The sequence below is a fragment of the Physeter macrocephalus genome, chromosome 10 (genome assembly GCF_002837175.3).
Source record: "Physeter macrocephalus isolate SW-GA chromosome 10, ASM283717v5, whole genome shotgun sequence".
NCBI classification, from domain to species: Eukaryota; Metazoa; Chordata; class Mammalia; order Artiodactyla; family Physeteridae; genus Physeter; species Physeter macrocephalus.
The window spans coordinates 84,090,757-84,113,319 of NC_041223.1; the positions used below are offsets into that span (position 1 = coordinate 84,090,757).

General features: G+C 40.3%; 1 protein-coding gene across 2 annotated transcripts in view; it reads right to left on the reverse strand.

Moving 5' to 3' along the window:
- SLC17A5 (solute carrier family 17 member 5) overlaps positions 1-22,228 on the reverse strand; it is a 57,514-nt gene extending 35,286 nt beyond the window's left edge. For both annotated transcript variants that reach the window (XM_055087655.1, XM_007116499.4), the window contains exons 1-6: positions 22,037-22,228; positions 10,547-10,743; positions 8,114-8,347; positions 5,748-5,835; positions 3,539-3,625; positions 1,657-1,775 (exon numbers count right to left, since the gene is read on the reverse strand). In XM_055087655.1, the coding sequence (XP_054943630.1) occupies positions 1,657-1,775; positions 3,539-3,625; positions 5,748-5,835; positions 8,114-8,347; positions 10,547-10,743; positions 22,037-22,130 (819 nt within the window). In that variant the 5' untranslated portion in view covers positions 22,131-22,228. The remainder of the gene's footprint in view (positions 1-1,656; positions 1,776-3,538; positions 3,626-5,747; positions 5,836-8,113; positions 8,348-10,546; positions 10,744-22,036) is intronic.
- Between the last annotated feature and the right edge of the window lie 335 nt (positions 22,229-22,563).

The following is a 22,563-nucleotide window of genomic DNA, read 5'->3' on the forward strand; positions in this document are numbered from 1 at the left end:
CAAAGGAGCAAAACCTTCCTCTTCCGGCTGATGTGAGTGACTACTGCTTACTAACACAAGTCTAAGCTATAACAAGCTACACTCTATTCTCTCACTGGGATGCCCTGTGGTTCCTCATGGTGTGCTTTCTTCTTCACTGCAGCAAAACAAGAAACCCCGTGTTCAAGTAATATTCCATTGTATATATAAGATATATCAAGTTTTACGTGGCAAGACCCATTTACAATGCATTAAGTCTTTTAATCTGTTTCTTAGTGAGAAAAAGTGGGTGATTCATTTGATTAACAGCTCAGAGAACACTGAGATCTCAAAGTAACTTTCTTTATTACATTGGTGATTTCTTCTAGATTTTTGTCAACCTTTGGCAAAGACCAAGCGATGCCATATTTCTGAAAATTCAGCAGTTTATAGAGATCTTTGTAGAAAATTGTAAAACTTAAAAACAAATGCGGGACTTCCCTGGTGGCACAGTGGTTAAGAATCTGCCTGCCAATGCAGGGGACACGGGTTCGAGCCCTGGTCCGGGAAGATCCCACATGCCGCAGAGCAACTAAGTCCTTGAGCCACAACTACTGAGCCCGCGCTCCGCAGCAAGAGAAGCCACCGCAATGAGAAGGCTGTGCATCACAACGAAGAGCAGCCCCTGCTCGCCGCAACTAGAGAAAGCCTGCAAGCAGCAACAAAGACCCAATGCAGCCAAAAAAAAAAAAAAAAAAAAAGAAATGTGAGTGAGTAAATGTTTAATTACTGCCTGGTTTACTATATATAAAAATTGAAAATATTAGTAATAATAACTTAGTGGGCAAGAAAAGTCTTACACGAAACATTTTATGTTCTTAAACCAATAAAGTGACTATGAAGCCATTAACAATGCTAAAGAAAAGACTGTATATATTTTAATGCTCCTAATGTTTTCATGTTCTTCTTTTATTCCCACCAAAAGGCAAATATTTTGTCTCCATGGCTTGAGAATTTATGATAAATTATGTATTAAATTATTATATATAATTTATCATAAATTAAATTATGATAGACTATTAAATTATGATAGACTTTTATTTCTGACTTGCTATTGTGCTCAATTAAGTGAAACAAATCTTACTTTAGTTAAGTATAAATTTTTCCCGGAGGGCTACCCTAGAGGAGCAAACAGGTGTATATCATATTATATTATTATATATCACAATAAATGTGCTGTCCTTGTTAAATCACGCTCGTTTAAAATACAGATAAAAAAAAATAAAAATAAATAAAATAAAATAAAATACAGATAAAAACACTAGTTTTCTAACAACTAACATTTAGGGTATAGCTATAAGATTCCTTTTGTAAATAACACATCTTATTTTCTACTAATTAAGAAGACAAAGGAGACTAACTTGATAATCATTACTATAGAAGGTTTAAAATGATTTAGAAAAGTAATTTTTCATAGATTTAAACTAGATTTAAATAAATTTCTAGATTTTAAATTTCATAAACTAGAAAGAATTGACATTTCTTGGACAAAACAGTACTTTGTACATTTATTTAATTTGCCTGCTCTACTTTGCCTAGAGTGTGCACAACAGAAATATCTATTAAAAAAACTGGTATCTTAATTCTGAAGAAAAAAAAGGTTCTGAAATTATTTTTAAAATGTGCCAAAGGCCTTACCTGATTTCTTAATGATGAAAGAATGTATTCCTTTTCATAGGGGGAGATTGTCTTGTGAGTTTCTGGTGTATCACTAACTAACCAGATCCATAAAATAAACCAAATGATTCCAACTATACCTTAAAATAGAAAAATAATAGGTAAATGAAATTAGAATGCACCAACAGCAATTTTTCTGTCTTGAAAAAACTATGTAATTATAAACTTAATGAAAAATTGGTTTCAGCTTTGTTTTCAAGTTCTTCTCATAATTCTTTAATGGGATAACTGCTATTTGTATTATTTCCTATAAATTTTTTTAACATCTTTATTGGAGTATAATTGCTTTACAATGGTGTGTTAGTTTCTGCTTTATAACAAAGTGAAGCAGTTATACATATACATATATCCCCATTTTTTTTTTTTTTTTTTTTTTTGTGGTATGCGGGCCTTCCTCTGTTGTGGCCTCTCCCGTTGTGGAGCACAGGCTCCGGACGCACAGGCTCAGCGGCCATGGCTCACGGGCCCAGCCGCTCCGCAGCATGTGGGATCTTCCCATACCGGGGCGCGAACCCGGTTCCCCTGCATCGGCAGGCGGACGCGCAACCACTGCGCCACCAGGGAAGCCCCTTTCCTATATATTTTTAAGAGGAAAAACTTTTTTAAAAAATTGCAGTATAATTGACATATAACATTACATTAGTTTCAAGTGTACAACATAATGATTTGATATTTATATACACTGCGAAATAATCACCACAATATGTCTGGCTACCATCTATCACCATACAAAATTACAAACATTTTATTTTCTTGTGATGAGAACTTTTAGGATTTATTCTCTTGGCAACTTTCAAGTATGTACCACAGGGACTTCCCTGGCGGTGCAGTGATTAAGAATCCGCCTGCCAAAACAGGGGACACGGGTTTGATCCCTGGTCCGGGAAGATCCCACATGCTGTGGAGCAACTAAGCCCGTGAGCCACAACTACTGAGCCTGAGCTCTAGAGCCCAAGAGCCACAACTACTGAGCCCGCATGCCACAACTACTGAAACCTGCGCGCTTAGAGCCCGTGCTCCGCAACAAGAGAAGCCACTGCAAGGAGAAGCCCATGCACCGCAATGAAGAGCAGCCCTCATTCGCCGCAACTAGAGAAAGCCCACGCACCACAACGAAGACCCAACGCAGCCAAAAAAAAAAAAAAAAAAAAAAGTATGTACCACAATATCACTGTGCTGTACATTACATCCCCATGACTTATTTATTTTATAATGGGACGTTTGCACCTGAAGAGAACAACTTTTAACCACATGACTGCCTATCAGGGCCTAGCAGACAAACCTTTTAAAAAATAAAAGTCTGCAATCCATTATTTCCACAGGTGTCTGCTTTTGTTTATTGATTTGTTTTTTGTTTTGATTGCAGATATATTTCCTGCATAAATGTTTACACGGCAATCTAATTTTTAAATATGTGTATCATCCTGCTATTGAGATTGAGAAATGAAAGGCCCTGGGACTAAACAAAGAAACAAAAAAGATTAAAACTACCAAGTGAGAGCATCCTACTTTGTTTGAGAAGAAATATTTTCAAAATATACATTTTTTTTATAATAAACAACACAGCAATTTTTATAGTAAGTATAGCATTTAAGTCCTGGATTCAACAGCAGTTTCTATTGAACAAATATTCCAAAATTAACATCAGGTCACAACTCAGCTAGATCATTTTAACCACATAAACTTGAAAAACAGGTTGTCAGTAAGTGTTTCAGAGCTTTGTGGTCTAGGAGATGGTTACTTCAGTGAATTGGAATATACATATTTTAACCAATTATTAGGCCACTATTACATTTTGGATCTGTCACATTATAATTTAGGTTACATTTTTGAATAAACTTACCAAAGAGGTAGAAGACGTAAGTCCAATTCATATAGAAGCAAATTATTCCAGAAAGAGGAAGAGAAACTACTGTCCCAAACTGTGCTCCTAGAATAACAACAAAGACTTGGTAAACTCTGGAGAAAAATGAACAAAGAGGGGACACAGGTCTACAGCCTAAAGAAGACGGATAACAGACAACAGGGAAAAGAAAGAGTGATTCAAATCCTACAGGAGTTGAGTTAGTCATATGTAAACATAAACAACCCATTCTCTTAAGGGATCATTTACTAGAAAACCCACAATATGTAAAATGTATACATTAATATGTAGTTATATTAGTTACAATTATGTAGCTACTGATGAATTAGAAGGCGTCAATCAATAGAAGACCTATTATAATATGAGCTAGTAAATGCCACATTACTAGTAAATGTGTTAGAAAGCCAAGTGTTTGGGGAAAGGCTCAAAGATGGTCTCTAAACATAACCTACTGCAGCATACCTGGTGAAAAAAGAACGAAGCTTTTGGTAATCTAATTTGCCCCAAATATATTACACACAATTGTTTCAGATAAATAAGTGATAAAATTCCCTTTAACCACCAAACAGAAGACATCTTAGTAGGTACAGTGGGAGCTAAATTAATCAGACATTGTTCCTGGTCTCAAATTTTAGTCTTATATAGGAAGTAAATATAAACAAATAATTATTACATGTCAGAAAGTGTTGAGTGTCACAGAGCAATATGAAGTTCAAATGTAGGACAGATTACCTCTGACCTCTAGAGATCAGGAAAAGATGGGCAAGATCTGGTCCCATAAGAAAGAAGATACAGAGGCAGGTGTAACAGGGTGAGCAAATGAATGAAAGTAGGAAAGCAGAAAGTGGGTTTGGGAACTTCATTGGGTGAAGGAGAGGAATAGGAAGGCTAGAAACGTGGGTTGAATAGTTACTGAATATCTGCTCCATGCCAGGCACTATGTGTCAAGGGCTAGGCTGGCTAAAATGAAGTGGTGAAGACCATAAAGAATCTTGACCCCTGGTTTGAGCTTAGACTATTAAACAGGCAAAGGGGAACCACTGAGAGTGCCTGTTCTTGAACTTATCAGATTTCTTACATCGATCTCCACATAGTTGTAAGAATCTTCTTAAAATGTACATGGGGGCTTCCCTGGTGGCGCAGTCGTTGAGAGTCCGCCTGCCGATGCAGGGGACATGGGTTCGTGCCCCGGTCCGGGAGGATCCCACATGCTGCGGAGCGGCTGGGCCCGTGAGCCATGGCCGCTGAGCCTGCGCGTCCGGAGCCTGTGCTCCACAACAGGAGGGGCCACAACAGTGACAGGCCCGCGTACCGCAAAAAAAAAAAAAAAATGTACATGGGATCATGTCTCTCTCTCGATTAAAAACTTCTGATGTCTTCCCATTGTATTTTGGAAAAAGAAATCCACATTCGTCCCTGTGGCCTGTAAGCCCTGATGTAATCTGGCTCTTGTCTATTTCCCTAACCCCATCTTATGCCATCACCCCCTTTATTCAGTGTGTTCTAGACACCTACAGTGGTTTCTCATTGCTTTGAACCCTTATGTTACTTTCTGCCTGACAGCCCTTGTACGTGCTGTTCTGACTGGCTGGAATGTTTTCCTTTTCGCTCCTCGCATGACTGGTTCATTCTCATCCTTCAGATTTTAGCTTAAGAGGCCTTTCTCAATAACTGTATTTAAAAGCAGTCAGGTCAAAAAGTTTTCATTCAGTGTGTGAGCTGGAAAAATTATAATTCACATATAAAGCTCATGCTATCTTACCTATAGATCAAAATGATAGCAAATAAATGCATAGAAAACAAGGTGTCTGAAGGGAGGGGGTGAAAGTCATGACCAGCTTATCAGATGATCAAATCAAATCACAATTTAAGGACAAAAGTGTTCAATTTTCCAGCTTTTTTTTTTGCTTTGTTTTGTTAAAGCATTCTCTATATCAATATCTGAAAAGGCAACATGTTTTGAAATAAATGATGGCAGATGGAGAAAATGACAGTAGTCAATGAAGCCACATTGCTATATGCTGGTGAGCCAAAGAAGAACATTAATAATAAAGTTATACCCCTGCAACTTAAGTTTTCCCCAAAGAAAGCACCTGACATTGCATGATTCTGCTGTGCACCCTTCCCCCAAGGTTGATATACAGATAACAAATTGTAGCGAAAGCCTTCACAAGAACAGTTATCTCACCTGCATATGAAATGCTGAGAAGCTTGCTTCTTTCAAGAGGAGGAGCCCACGAAGACCACATGGCATGCATGGCTGGAAATGTGACACCCTGGAAAGGGAAAAAGATATTTCTGATGAAATACAGGTAGTTTTGTTAATGTTTTAAATTCAGTTGAGTATTTTGTTGCAAGACAAGTTTCTGGATAAGACTCACACTAGAAACAGGTTTCATGGAGTGAGATGTCTTTACAGTGCTGAGTGCAAATACCTCACTTTTGAAGTACTTTCAAAATATGAACAAAGATTTGTGGATTCTGTCAACTGATTTGAGGACTGCAAGGCAAGGGTTACAAAAAATGTAAAAGAATGTACTGAATGAGGATATAGAGGTACCCTCCCATGGTGAATTTTACTCATTTACTTTATTTATGGCCTGAATGCAATGGGAATGTTACCAATACATAACTTTTAAAAACACTGAGCTAATACTGTGGGATACTAGAAGAAAATTCAGATTCACCTTACTCAACAGGAAAAATGGTCCTACCAAAAAATGGTACTACCAAAAAAACACTCAATTAGAGTGTTTACCGGTATTTTTTTCTTTTCTGGTGACAATTAGCCTAGTAAATGCCGATTAGGGGAGGGGCAAGATAGGAGTGGGGGATTAAGAGGTGCAAACTACTATGTATAAAATAAATAAGCTATAATGATATACAGCACAGGGAATATAACCAATATTTTACAATAACTATAAATGGAGTATAAGCCATAAAAATTTTGAATCGTTATACACCTGAAATTTATATAATATTGTACATCTACTATACCTCAATTTTAAAAAATGCTAATTACTGATAATGGAGAAGCGACAAAACAGTGAAGGCAGGGAGGTTCACAGAGGCTTGGAAGAGGAGGAGATGCTACAAGGGAGCAGGAAGGAATAGATTCTGGTAGATTTGCAGCAGTCGATTCACAGCTCTCCTTGGCCATTCACTAGCTGTGTAGCCTCAGAAAGATCAGTTAACCTCTTAGAACTTCAGTTTATCTGTAAAACATATATTTTACTTAGATAAGGAGAAAAGGAACCTGTTAGTAGGGCGGTAATTTTATTTTGTAGTCAAGAAGGGTTTATTTTTTTACTTAGATAAGGAGAAAAGGAGCCTGTATATATTTTACTTAGACAAGGAGAAAAGGAATCTGTTAGTAGGGGGGGTAATTCTATTTTGTAGTCAAGAAGGGTTTATTTGGTACACCCCTATTCGATAAGGACAAAATAAGAATGTCCAGATGAGTGACCAAAGCTTAAATTTAAAAAGCACTTGGCAATTTCCAAAGTTTTCTAGCAATTATTATCACATCTGAGCTGTGACTGAGGATGGGGCAGGTATTTAATATATTTGATTTATATTATATATTCTATATTGTATTTGTATAATATTTATATTATAACCTATGGTTCCACCGTTAGATACAGTGGAGTTATTATTCAAACTCTGATTTTACTACCCCAGTCAGTGTTTTTCCTACACAGCATGATACAAAATAACCTATAAGCTGTATACTAAACCCAGAGGCCACTATCTTGCTTGGTTAAAGAAATGTTAAGAGAGAGCAAAATAAACCTATGCCTTGAGAAGTTCAAAGTTAGAAATGAAACGAGATCATTATTTAAAGGTGGAGGTACACATGACGAAATGAAACAGAGAAGTGGAAAGGAAAAAAAATAAATTAAATTTTGAAAATTAAAATTTAAAAATGATAGAAATCTGAGGAGGAGAGGAAAAAAAAGATAAAAATTAATAATAACAATTTTAAAAGCAGCAGAAAGGCCAGAAGAATCACAGGACTAAAAAAAAGATAGCCACATAAAACAATAAATTATTTGTCTCTAAGTTAGAGGACCAGAAAAAAGAACAAATGATAAAGTTCTATGAAAAACAACAAATTTAAAGGAAAACAAGGCAATTTGACAGTCTACTGGGTAAAATATGTTTTAGACCTGGGCCATCAATGATGGAGCAGAGGTAAACAGTGGCAAAAGTTCAAGAGGTAGGATGGTCTGTCTTCATGGTTTTAATAGCGGTTTCTTATCTCCTCAGTAGGAGGGAGTAGGGGAGCTATGAAGTATTCCCGTAGAAAATGTTTTCTCTAGTCTTTGAGTAAAGCTTCTAATTTTGGAGTGTTCCCACTCAAGACCTCACTGACCACAAGTGAAATCTACTCATGTCATTTCATAGTTAATCAGTTTCTAACTAAAAAATAAATCCCTATTATCTTCCAATGTCCTTTTTTCTGGTTCATATTCATATCAAAGAATGATATCTTTAAGAAGACAAGAATGTGATATAGGGTAAGAAGAATAACAAAAGAGAAAAAAAAATGACCTCTCCTAGTCCTTCCAGTGCCCTGAGTGCAACGAGGGCTCCAACTCCGAAATCTGCAGCGAGGGGAGTGAACAGGGTGAAGACAGCGGTGCCAAGGATCCCAAATCCCAGTAGGAGTTTCCCCCCACTTCTGCTGGCAGCATATCCTGCGGGAATCTGCATGACGATGTATCCGTAAAAAAAAGACCCGAGAATCCATCCTTGAGTTGCTGCATCCCATCGGTACTTTTTACCCTGTAAAGAGCAGGAGGAAAAAGAACAGCCTTTTAAGACCTTGATGAAATGGCCGGCTCCTTTCTCTTACTGGCATGTGAGTACATATAAATGTAATTTTGAACCACTGGTTTTTTTTGTTTGTTTGTTTGTTTGGCCGTTGAGGCTTGTGGGATCTTAGTTCCCCGACCAGGGATTGAACCTGGGCCACAGCGGTGAAAGCGCCGAGTCCTAACCACTGGACTGCCAGGAAACTCCCCAGAACCACTGTTTTAGACTGAAGAACATGCAGACTTTCTACTGGGTAGGTGAGTCACCGTGAGACAGACATGCAGATTCTAGAAGTGAATCGAAAATCATTGAAAGTCATAATGTTCAGGAAGGCTTGCTATTTTATGAAACTAGACTATGGGATGAATTGTAGATATTTCGTAATGACCGTGACAAAGAAGGCTCAAAAAAGGCACAGGTTTAATCCAGAAAGCTACTGAACAGGATACTGCAGTGGCCAAGCTAGGCTTTGGAGCCAGGCCTGGGTTCAAGCCCAGCTCTGTTACTTACTGGATTTGTGATCTGGGAAGATTAAATGAAAAAGGCCCATAAAATAAGGCCTGACACACACTAAATATTCACTTAATGTTGGCTACTAGTATGCAAAAATATAGATAATTAATAGACCATTTCAGACCAAGCACTTCAACAAGGACATAGAGCAATACAAAAGAGCAAGAATTTAAACAAAGCCAGAAACTTCACGTGAGTAGGAAATGTCTTTTAATTAGTAGCAGTACACAGTAAGGTGAAAATGAAGATCTGGTGGGGCTTCCCTGGTGGCGCAGTGGTTGGCCGATGCAGGGGATGAGGGTTCGTGCCCCGGTCTGGGAGGATCCCACGTGCCGCGGAGCGGCTGGGCCCGTGAGCCATGGCCGCTGGGCCTGCGCGTCCGGAGCCTGTGCTCCGCAATGGGAGAGGCCACAGCAGTGAGAGGCCCACGTACGGCAAAAAAAAAAAAAAAAAAAAAAAAGATTTGGTGACTGAGTATCTGACATCTTTAGCACACATAGCCCTGTAACCTACCCATGTGTTAAGAACCATTCAGGATTTCTTTTTACTATCAATGTAGGGCAAATAAGTAGGTGGATCATCAAAAGCACTTATCGAAAGTAAAGACACAAAGCAAACCCCTAATCATCCTTGTTTAGAGTACCAATCTGCAGCTTCTCTGTAGAATTCCAGGGCTTCATGAAGTGTCCAGCAGTTACAGGTTGAGGTGGGGAAAGTGGGTGATGTGTACCCCAATCTATATTCGGCAACATTATTGAAGTCCAGTGTAAAGATTTTTGATGTCATTATTTTGTACATGTGCTTGTTTGGGCAGAAACCCTCTTCCCTGTTTGAGTGATCGTGTCTGTAAATGGCAGCAGAGACTCACCCACATGGGATCTGGCTCCTTTGTGAGCACTGAAGATGGATGAAAATACGCTTATAAAAAAGGACACCTGGGACTTCCCTGGCGGTCCAGGGGTTAAGACTGTGCGCTTCCACTGCAGGGGGTGCAGGTTCAATCCCTGGTCGGGGGACTAAGATCCCACATGTCGCACAGTGTGGCCACACACAAAAAAAGGACACCAGCCTTTCCCGCCTGTACTGTCTCCCCATGTGAGACAAAATAAAATGCTTAAAGTGTGTAAAACTCAATTCTGAACAAATGAGGAACAGGCACTTATCAATTCCACTATAATATGAGGGAGGTAAAATGACATCAGCAGCTCAGGTGAGGCATGTATAGATTTTTTTTGGGAAACTGACCCATTCTTATTTTTCATCCTGTAGTTGATATTATCTTAATCCTCCTGCAACAGGAACCTTTTAAGTAGTACAGCTATTAAATAATGGTCCCATAAAAACTATTTAGCAACATCTAAAACAACCTAGTTTTCTAATACGCCAGACAGGTTTTTCCAAATTCTCTTCAAGGACAGTATGTCTATGGAGGAAACTGAAAAGCTACTTTTCAAACAGATCAGGGTGCGGCAGCAGCAGCTACAGTTATAAGTTACTGTCTAACCAGTTACTGGGAAAACACTAAAGAAAATGATTCAGAGTTTTCATGAAGAAAGTGTCTGTGTTTCTGTAGGATGAATAAATTCAGTATTTTTCAATATTTTTACTCGGAAGTATTTTAGGATTAAGATCATTTGCTTGAAAAACAGCACTTACCGTTTGGTTATGAAGAACTTTTATGGGAGCAGGATGCTCTGCACACTCGTTGGCAGTTCTATTATCTGCTGCAGTTGTGTTGGAATCCACCATATCCACTAATGCCACACTCAGATTCACCCGTAATGAATAGAGAACGAAGAAACCAAAAAAGGCCAAAAACGCTAGGTTGTAACGAGCAGAGCAGCACACCGGAGCTGAAATAAAGATTGGTGGAAAAACTTTCTTTATTAAAAGAGTAACTTAGGGCTTCCCTAGTGGCGCAGTGGTTGAGAGTCCGCCTGCCGATGCAGGGCACACGGGTTCGTACCCCGGTCCCGGAAGATCCCACGTGCCGCATAGCGGCTGGGCCCGTGAGCCGTGGCCACTGAGCCTGCGCGTCCGGAGCCTGTGCTCCGCAGCGGGAGAGGCCACAGCGGAGAGAGGCCCGCTTACCGCAAAAAAAAAAAAAAAAAAAAAAAAAGAAAAGAGTAACTTAGATGATACTGTCTAAATCACTAAAAAGGTCACTTCTTAGATGCACACAAATGAATAAATCATGAATATTTTTCTGAGAATATTCTCAGATGAAGCATATCTAAAAACATGTATCAAAGAGAATTTGTTCCCAGTACCTGTAGTTTTGATAAAGATTTAACACATGAGAGCCTGAACTGTAAGACAGTTTCTTAAAACATGGAGGCAACAACTTTGCTCAGAAAAATCTGCATTCCAGAGTCAAAACCAAACCCCCAATCCCTGTCAGCTGGCAAGATAAGAGAAAAGCAAGTAAGGGGGTTTAACGGCATCACTATTTCTGAAAAACTGCCTCAAATGTGGCCAAGAAGTCCTTGAGCGTTCAGTGTAACACGTACATTACTGACTATGGGTCAGTAGTCCTCTCATCATAAACGTTATCTCAGCACAAAAAATTTACTGCCAAGGCCAGGGCATGAAACCCCTCCTGATCAATTTCTTACGTTGAAAAGTATCCTCAGAGGCTGGGTTTGACTCAGAAGCCATGATTAATACTTAAGGCTCTCCTAAACTAAATGTATTTAAGAATCCAGAAGCAAACTTGCAGAGTCTATGACAGTTGCAGCCCCTGTGACGGTCGCTCAGTTGGTCTTGCTTAAAGGGCCCACAGTAAAAAGCACAGTTAGTGAATGTACCACAATGATTTAGAAAAAAAAAAAGGAAGGTGGGGTGGGTTGGAGGAAGCAGTGAGAGGAAGATCATGTGACAGGAGGAGTCTGACCTATTTTTTTACTCTACAGGTGTATGCACATATTTTCTCTTTTTTCTTCTTTTACTGAGTTGCAGAACTGGAGGGGGGTTGAGAATTCAGGAAGCTGACTTAAGGGTGACTGACCTCGAGCGACAACGAGGAAGTGGCTAATCCAGGCTTTTACACCTTAAGTTTGGTCAACACTGAGTGTTTGATAAATATCTGTTGAAAGATATGAACATCTGTTTCATTTGCTAATGACAAGTTAAGTACATATATATGAATATATGTGTGCTTTTATTTGGCAATGACTTATTAGCATTACACACACACACACACACACACACACACACACATACACACACATACACACACACGTTTTTCCCTACTCAGGAATCCTGGTGTTTTCATTGACCTAACCTCACACAAGGATACATTTTTCAGAGTACAATGGTCTTGGTACAGATTCAGATCGAAGCTTTAATGAATACAGCACAACTGTATTTAGGTGTATATTAATATACTGTGATCCAACTCACTTTTCTACAAGCACTCATACACTTAACAACTGCTATCAATTTTTCCTCTGTGCAAGACTGACATCTTTTAACAGACAACTTTTCATTTGGCATTCTTGGCTCCCTTTTCAGGAGTACAGCTCGTATTAGAACTATGGCACCACTGCCACAGTTCAATCCAGACCTGTGAAAACTATATTTCTAAAGCTTCGTTCACGCTGCCTCTGTTACCTGAATCTAGACACACTGTCTCTCTGCCCCAAGCAAAAAGGCAGCTGTCTAGTTAAGGACAGTTGCAGGATGCAAGGCATGTTTTATAGGAGAGCACATTTTCTTTATCATTGCTCTGTGTTGGACGAGAATATACAGAGAAGTCTGGATGGGGGGGGACTCATAATCTTTCCAAATTTGGGCAATTAAAATGTGTTACTCTGGGTAATTCGGAGCAAGAAATATCCAGATTAATGTACTGTCTGCTTTGCCAAGGTACTATATACAAAGTTCATTATCTGCTTCAGCAGAGGAGTGACAAGATGTGATTTACGGTTTAAAGAGCTTCTCTGGTTGCTGTGTGGAGAGGACAAAGGGGCAGAAGTGTAAACAGTGGTGAGGGATGTAGACTCAGCGAGATCACTCAAGGGATTATTGTAAGTTTCCAGGAAAGAGGTGATGGTGGCTTAAAGTAGAGTAAAGCCCAGGCAATGGAGAGAAATGCGTAGATTTGAGATACCTTTAAAGGCAGAACTGACAGGCCTGGCCAACACACTGGACATGGGGGTTAGTGAAAGGGAGGGACAAAGTTACCAGCAATGCTCTTACTCTAAGCAACTTTATTTTTTGCTACTCTGACTTGTAATGTTATCACTCCATTCTATCCTTATTTGAGTTGCCTTATTTTACTGTATGTTATCAGTTTCTCCCCACATGATAACTGATTAGGACTGTGATATACCTTACCATGTGAATATCATGTAGGGGTAGAAGCTTGGGAAGTGGAGGAAAGGTGAGTAAAATGATTTCAAATTACTAGTGATACTACTTGGAAATCTGACCTAGAAGTTATGGATCCGGCAACGTTAACTTTTGGGGGCACAGTCAATAATCAGAAAAGAAAAAGCCAACACAGAAGTCACAAAGTATATGACTATGAGATTTTAAGAGCATTACAAATAAGGGGTTACTAGTTTTAAAAAATGATTGTTGATTACAAATCAGTCAGAAAGATTTTGTTTCAAGAAAGTATGGTGACAGAGCAAAAGGTGCCTGTGAATTTGGCCAGTGTTTGAAATTGGTCCAAGAAAAGCGTGCTTCCCTGATGAGGGGAGAGAACATTCATCCAGCACCCGCCACACTGAAATCAAGTTCAAAGCAAAACCATGCTTGCGTAATGAACGGAGCACCCATCAAAACAAACATCAGCTTCTAAAACATGGTTTAAACTTAGGAATGTGGAGTGGGCGTAGCTGAAAGAACAGAGGCTGATTTAGATTGAAGCCGACCTGGTGATGGAAGCTCAGCTCTGATTTTCACTGGCTGTATGTCTTTGGGGAAGTTAGTTAATAGTTTTCATAATCGGGTTTCTCAGCTCCCAAATGAGGTGACCACCACCCACCTCACTGGGTTGTGTGTGCATTAGATGAAATACTGAAGGGCAGTCAGTAAAAGTGAGTTCCTTTCCCGTTTATCCTGGAAAAAGTTATACCACCGAGATAAACGGCTACAATACACATATGTGTGTAACACGGGACAAAAGAGTGAGATAAATGTGCTGTGTGTGGGGTAGGGGATGGTCAAGGAAGGCCTCTGGGAGAAAGAACACTTGCACTGAACCTTCATCAATAAGCAGGAGCCACTGGCAGGTTCGAGGAAGGAGAGCGATGCAAGCAGAGGCAGAGTGGCAGGTACAGAAGTACGGAAAGAAAGCGCAGAAGGAGCAGGAAACAGCAAGTGATCTTATGGGGCTGGACTACGGTGCTGCAGTAACTCAGAGTGGGGCACTGGGCACTGAATTTAATGACAAAAACATAGGTAATAGGGGCAGGACAGGAATAAACACGCAGAGAGAAGGGACTTGAGGACCCGCAAGTGATCTTATGGGGCTGGACTACGGTGCTGCAGTAACTCAGAGTGGGGCACTGGGCACTGAATTTAATGACAAAAACATAGGTAATTCGGTGCCTTGTGACCCCCTAGAGGGGTGGGATGGGGGGGGTGGGAGGGAGGGAGACCCAAGAGGGAGGGGATATGGGGATATATGTTTACGTATAGCTGATTCACTTTGTTATAAAGCAGAAACTAACACACCATCGTAAAGCAATTATACTCCAATAAAGATGTTAAAAAAAAACCCAATAGGTAATAGTTATTGAGCCCGATGAGCTCGATATCAGTCTAAGTGCTTTGCCTGTATTAGGGTTATAAGGATTAGTTGAGGTGGGGTACATGTAGAATACTCAGAACAGTGCTTAGCACATAATATGCCTTCAATAACTGTGAATGGTTGTTATTATTATTGCTCTTCCTGGACATTAGGAATTGAGGTAATTTGTTACAGATCAAGGTTATTTCTCATTTGTGAGAAATGAGAAGTTGAAAAAAGAAGTTAAGAAGCTGTTGAAGCAGGTGTTAAGTTCCCAGTGAAACGTGCAGAATTGCTGAGCGAGTGGACACCCACCCAAAACTGGTGGGCGCGACCTGCCCTTGCGTGTGACCTTGAAGCACGACTTGCCTGTACGCCGAGGCAAGCGCCAGGTAAGCAGATAGTTGGCGCTGAGATGGTGTGGTGACAAAGCAGGGAATTTAAGAGTGCTGACAAGAAAATAAAGTGTTGGACTGTGATTCTGACCCAAGAAGCAAGTAAAATGGAGAGGGATAATGGTTTAGGAAAATGCACACTAGAATAGAAAATCTCAGGGAGGTCAGGAGCTAGCTTTTGTTCTGTTTTGTTCACTGCTGTATACCTTCAATGCCTAGAGCAGTGTCTGGCAGAGTTGGCATACAAATATTTCGGGGGCTTAAAAGCAGAGAGGTGTTTCCTGATGGAACTTCACAATTCTACCAATGAAGTTCTCTTGACAATAGATAAAACAGACAGATCTTCTCTCTACTTTTGTGTATGTGTGAACTCTTCCATACAAAGATGAGGGGTCAGTGGGTGGAAGGTCCAGATGAAATGAGAGTGGTCAAATTGGAGCAGTTACACAGGCAGGTAGGAAGGAATTCTAGTTGTCGTTAAAGCAGTTATGGGAGATGACAAGGTCCAAGGGGTGACTGAGGCGGAAATCCATGGTCAGGGGCACTGACCTATGCAAAGACGATGACTTCCTCTAGAGGAGGGGGCCTGGACTAGTGAGCCCCTGACCAGGGAACTGCATTAAAAAAAGATTTCCTATCTAAATGGATAAAATAAGTTTTGCTTTTAAACAGGGTAATATGTTTTGCTTTTAAATAGGCTAACTGGTCTTAGCCTGCCTTATGGGTAATTCATTCCTGATAAATCCTTATGTATTCCTAGCTCCCAAATTAATACCCATTTACAAGAAAACGCCAAATTCCATTAAAATGGACTCAGTTACTTTAATATTAACATTGATTATCACATGACCCAAGGCCATTTCCCTTCCTTCTGTAATATGGTTGCTGTCTACCAGCGCTCCATACCTTATATTTAAGACTATATTTACACACAAATTACATTTGTGAAACACAAAGCTTATGTAACTGAACCTTGAATGTAACCATCTGCCTCCCACACCAAAAGAATAGTAGAGGTAAAAAACAGAACAAAAAATGAAATAAAAAACCAGAACAAAAACAGAACAAAATAAAAAAACAGAACAAAAACAGAACAAAACAAAATAGAAAAACAGAACAAAAAATGAAATAAGCTAGAAAATCACAAGTTCCAACAGAGTGTGACATGAAGAATGGGGCCCTTATTTTGTGGTGCCAGCTTCTCTGAGGAATGCAAAATCCAGTCTTCATTGATGATGATAATCATGATAATAATGAACACTTACTATATGCCAAACTCTATTCCAAGCACTTTCTATTAGCTTATTTAATCCTCACGATAGCCCTATAAATTAGGTGTATTATTTTCCCTGATTTACAGGCACAGAGAGGTTAGGTTAGGCAGCAGAACTAGGATTGGCAATGAGGCACCCTGCCTCCAGACCCATGTTCTACCTTTAAACACAAAGAAATGTCTTAGGAGACCTAAAACTGATTTTTCATAACATGAATGAGCACATTTTGGTGCAACAGTATTTTGAAAATCCATTTAATCAAATACAAGACACATTCATACAAAAGTAAACCTTCAACTGGTGGAAAGTGTGAGGAATGGAATTTTTATGTGTGGGAATTTTTATGTGTGTGCCTAATTCCCTCCTCCCTCCTACCTAAATTAGGCAGAAGAATCTATACACTTCCTGTGGTTTACCAGTATTGAGCTGCCCTTCCCTCATCACTTTGTTGTTTTGTTTTTAATTTGTATTGGAGTATAGTTGATTAATAATGTTGTGTTATTTTCAGGTGTACAGCAATGTGAATCTGTTATATACATATATCCATTCTTTTTAAGATTCTTTTCCCATATAGGCCATTACAGAGCACTAAGCAGAGTTCCCTGTGCTATACAGTAGGTCCTTATTGATTATCTATTTTATATAGAGTAGTATGTATATGTCAATCTCAATCTTCCAATTTATCCCTCTCCCCCTTACCCCTGTAACCATAAGTTTGTTTTCTACATCTGTGACTCTGTTTCTGTTTTGCAGATAAGTTCATTTGTACCCCCCTCCCTTTTTTTAAGATTCCACATATGAGCGATATCATATCATATTTGTCTTTCTCTGTCTGACTTACTTCACTCAGTATGACAATCTCTAGGCTGGAGGAATCAGGCTCCCTGACTTCAGACTATAATACAAAGCTACAGTAATCAAGACAGTATGGTACTGGCACAAAAACAGAAATATAGATCAATGGAACAGGATAGAAAGTCCAGAGATAAACCCACACACCTATGGTCACCTAATCTAGAACAAAGGAAGCAAGAATATACAATGGAGAAAAGACAGTCTCTTCAATAAGTGGTGCTGGGAAAACTGGACAGCTACATGTAAAAGAATGAAATTAGAACACTCCCTCACACCATACACAAAAATAAACTCAAAATGGATTAAAGACCTAGATGTAAGGCTGGACACAATAAAACTCTTAGAGGAAAACATAGGCAGAACACTCTTTGACATAAATCGCAGCAATATCTTTTTTGATCCACCTCCTAGAGTAATGAAAATAAAAACAAAGAAAACAAAGAGGACCTAATTAAACTTAAAAGATTTTGCACAGCAAAGGAAACCATAAACAAAATGAAAAGACAACCCTCAAAATGGGAGAAAATACTTGCAAACGAAGCAACTGACAAGGGATTAATCTCCAAAATATACAAACAGCTTATGCAGCTCAATATCAAAAAAAAAAAACAACCCAATCAAAAAATGGGCAGAAGATGTAAACAGACATTTCCCCAAAGAAGACATGCAGATGGCCAAGAAGCACATGAAAAGATGCTCAACATCACTAATTATTAGAGAAATGCAAATCAAAACTACAATGAGGTATCACCTCACACCAGTCAGAATAGCCATCACCAAAAAGTCTACAAACAATGAATGCTGGAGAAGGTGTGGAGAAAAGGGAACCCTCCTACACTGTTGGTAGGTAGGAATGTAAACTGGTACAGCAACTATGGAGAACAGTATGGAGGTTCCTTAAAAAACTAAAAATAGAGCTACCATATGATCCAGCAATCCCACTCCTGGGCATATATCTGGGGAAAACCATAATTAGAAAAGACATATGCACCCAGTGTTCACTGTAGCACTATTTACAATAGCCAGGACATGGAAGCAACCTAAATGTCCATCGACAGATTAATTGATAAAGAAGATGTGGTACATGTATACAATGGAATATTACTCAGCCATAAAAAAGAATGAAATAATGTCATTTGCAGCAACATGGATGTCCCCCATCGCTTTGGTGTGCATCTCTGAAATCTACCTGGCTACGTAAAAGCAAATGCTTGAAAAGCAAACCAGTCAGGTTACTGACAGGTTACTGAGAATTCTGTTGTATTCTGTCAACCCGAGACATATTCTTTTTTTTTTTTTTTTTTTTTTTAAATAAATTTATTTATTTATTTTTGGTTGCGTTGGGTCTTTGTTGCTGTGCACAGGCTTTCTCTAGTTGCGGCGACCGGGGGCTACTTTTTGTTGCGGTGCACAGGCTCCTCATTGTGGTGGCTTGTCTTTGTTGCGGAGCACGGGCTCTAGGCACGTGGGCTGCAGCAGTTGTAGCACACGGGCTCAGCAGTTGTGGCTTGCGGGCTCTAGAGCGCAGGCTCAGTAGTTGTGGCACACGGGCTTAGTTGCTCCACGGCATGTGGGATCTTCCCGGACCAGGGCTCGAACCCCTGTCCCCTGCATCGGCAGGCGGATTCTTAACCACTGCACCACCAGGGAAGTCCCTGAGATTAATTCTTAACACTACAGAAACATACTTTAATTTTAGCTCTCTCAATAAAGCAGCACTATGCATAACACAAAACCATGTCCTCTTATTCATGACGGAGCAGGGAACTTTCAAATTTGTGAAGGATTCAACAAAAATGATTAAGCATTTTGCATATAGGAATTTCTCAAACGTTAACACAAATGTGGCAGAGTTGTGACGAGACAGGAGGATGGGACTAAAAACTAGAAGAACTCTGGTTAGTCCTTAATATGGCTACAGCAATACTGGGAACTTAACCTCTCTGGCCCTCAGTTGTTTACATAAAAAATGATGCCCACCTGATAGGAGTTAGTCTCTAAGGTCTTGTAACCGCTGTAAAATTTTATGACTAACATTTTATCAGCTTTTCTTTTCTGAAAAATAAAACTATACACATAGGCATAGATAAGGTACAGCTAATTTCATAGAGGTTTGTTCCAGAAACAAACATAAAAGATAAGTAAAACATATGTAAACATACAGAAAGAGAGGTTTTAAGGTCTGCTGAAGATTTACACCTTCAGGCACCAAAAGTTAAAAAAAAAACTAATTCTGGATGGAAAGTTTTGTTTTGTTTTTTTTTTGAACACCTTCTGAACACTTTCTGAAATGTGCAAAGTAAACACATAGAACACAACTTGAATAAAAAATATAACTCATGGTCATCGTGTTTCTTCTATTAGATGTACATGGTAGATATTATTACTAAAGCTAGGACAAAGGGCACTACTGAGAGAAAATGAGGTAATACCTGATGCCTCTTATAAAGCTGTTACATCCATCTTTGTTTTTTCCATCCCTTCTCCTGGTGCTCCTCTCCTGTCTTTCCACTCACAGCACCCCAGACACAGAGCTTAATTTAAAATATTGTTAAAAAAATAAAAATAAAAATAAAATAAAATATTGTTGACTAATGCAATACCCTATAACGGTAGGTGCCTCTTCTCTAAAACCCTTATCGTAGTTTAAATAGCAAAAAAAAAAAAAGTGTTGCTGCTATTTTTACTTCACTTTTGCTCTCCAGTGGTATGTAAAGAGTAAAAATAAGAAGGAAAATGGTTATAATGAAGACAGCCACCTCAAGGCATGAGGAACAGGGCTAAGATCTATACACGCAACCCATGAATCAAGCAGGGATTGTTTTTAAAAGGAATTAAAAAAAATTTTTTCTTTTTCATTTTCTTTTTCAATCTACTTTATTGAGGTATATTTTACATACAATAAAATACTCCCATTTCAAGTGTACAGTTTGGTGAGTTTTGACAAATGTATACATCTGTAAATCCTAGTCAAGCTGCAGAACTTTTCCATCTGCATCTTGCACCCTAAAAAGTACCCTAGTGCCTCTGCAGGCAATTCCTTCCTGCCTGTAGCTTCCAGGAAACCACTGATCTGCTTCCTGTTATTACAGATTAGTTCTGCTTGTTTAGAACTTCATACCGATGGAGTCATACATTAATATGGTGGTTTCTTTTGTGTCTGAGATTTACCCACGTTGTTATGTGTATCAGTAATTTCTTTTTATAATACCACTGAGTATGCATGAATATACCACAATTTGTTTATCCATTCAGCTGCTGATGAACTGATGGATACGTTGTTTCCAGTTTTTTACTATTATGAATTAAAGCTGCTATAAACATTGTTTGGTATTATGGTAATGTATGTTTAACTTTAAAATAGATTGCCAGTTTTCCAAAGTAGTTGTACCACTTTACACTCTTACAAGCAAAATATGAGAGTTCTTGTTATTCCGTATATTGGCCAATATTTGGTATCTTCAGCCATTTTAACTTTAGCCATTCTAGTAAGTGTGTAACGGCTCACTGCGGTTTTAATCTGCATTTTCCTGACAACTAATGACGTTTAACATTTGAGCTAAAATTTGATTATATTTATATATATGTTTCCCAATTGCAACAGAATATAGTAGTCTCTAGGGAATATCTTTATTATTTCTGTATTTCCAAACTAGATTATTTTGCAGAAGAGGATTATAAAAATCTAACTCATATGCTATAGAAAAAGATCAGTTTATGGAACTAAGTCTGACTTCCAGGTAAAACGGCATTATGGTACAGTGTTTACATTGAGCGCCCACAAAAATAAGCTCCCAGTTGCCAGACAGAGCTATAATGTTACCACCTCTACTGCCACCATCTGGTAATGATAAAAACAAATTTAGAAGATACCACAGGATTGTACTATTCTTGGTCAGGAAAAGTCAAATTTCAAATTCAACTCTGTTTCTTATGCACACATCTTTGAAACTATAGAATGCATGCAAACTGATTTATTCTTTAGTTTTAATTTCTTTTAAAGAAGTATAGCAAAATATTTTAATTTCCCCAAATTCAGGGACGATGCATTGTGAAGTAACTCCTTTTCCATTTGTTGCAAGACTTTGTGCAAATTACCTTAGTGCCCTATCAATGGCCTATCTTGAGGATAACCTGTTTCCTAACTTAAGTCGTAGACTGCTGAGACTTAATCGTAGACAGCTATACGGGGGGAAAATGTATGCAGTACTTTTAATCTCTTACTGCACAGTTTCAAGATATTCGCTGGGTTATCCAATAATTTTCCTCCGCATACTCACAAATGTTAACCTCAGTCCTTTTTTGTGTCTCCTCTTCACGGCCAGGGAGCTAGCTACCAGATCACGTGCTGGAGGGCGAGCAGCTGTGGCAACCTGGCAGTGACAGGGAGGAAGAGCCCGCGGCTCCGTCCCGCTCTCTATCCTTCAGTTGCAAATTTCTCCCCAGTTCGCTCTTCTACGGGGTCCTCCCCTCCGCCCTCTGCCCATTGATTTCAAGATTCTCCCCCAGTTCGTTCTTCCACAGGGTCCCCGGCTCAATACTACCGAAAATCGCCGGGAGCCCAGCGCCGCCAGCGCCCAGCAGCTCCCCGCCCGGGCCCGCCGGCTGCACCTGCCGAGGGCCCCGGGGCTGCACCTGCCGAGGTCCCCGGGGCTGCACCTGCAGAGGTACCGCCCGAGCCTCCGCCCGACCCGGCCCGGCCTCACGGTCCAGCCCGCCTCCTGGGCCCCAGAGTTGCTTCTGGGCACCCGAGAAGGCGAGGGCTGAGTGGGGTCCTGAATGGGCTCCGCGTTCTCAGTCCCCTCGCGCTTAAGCAGCTCTGGACACCCTCTACCTTGGGACCGCCTCCCGCCCGAAGACCCTCGTTCTCGCAGCTGCTCACCGGTTTCCGCCCGCGGGGCGCGCTGCAAGAGCGGCGTGCGGTCCTCGCCCTCCTCGCCGTCGCTCGGGGCCAGGTCCGGAACCGGGGACTTCATGACGCCTCCAAGGAGCAGCGGCACAGACCACCCAGCGGAAAAGAAAACTCAGACTGAACAGCCGAAGGACCCCGAGCCTAGGCGGCCGGGCCGAGCTGGGCCGCTGGCACCACCCCCGGCCTGGCACCGCCCCTCGGTCACGTCTTGCCTCGGGCCCCGCCCAGGGGCGGCTACGCAGACTCCGCCCCTGTCGCCATCTTGGGTTCCGGTAACTCGGCAGAAGGTTGGGTGAGGACGGCGGGCTTCGGGCGTCTGGCCTCGCCGGGGTTTGGTGGGCGCCTAGATAGCCGGCCCGCCGGGTCGCTGGTGTCCTAAGGAACAGCGTTCCCCTCCCTGGCGCTCCCTTTATAAGGAGCTCAGGGAGCAGGGGTGACTGGGAACCTTGAGGCGGGCGGCAGGGGCTTAAATCGTGCGTAATTGAGGGGAGGGCTTG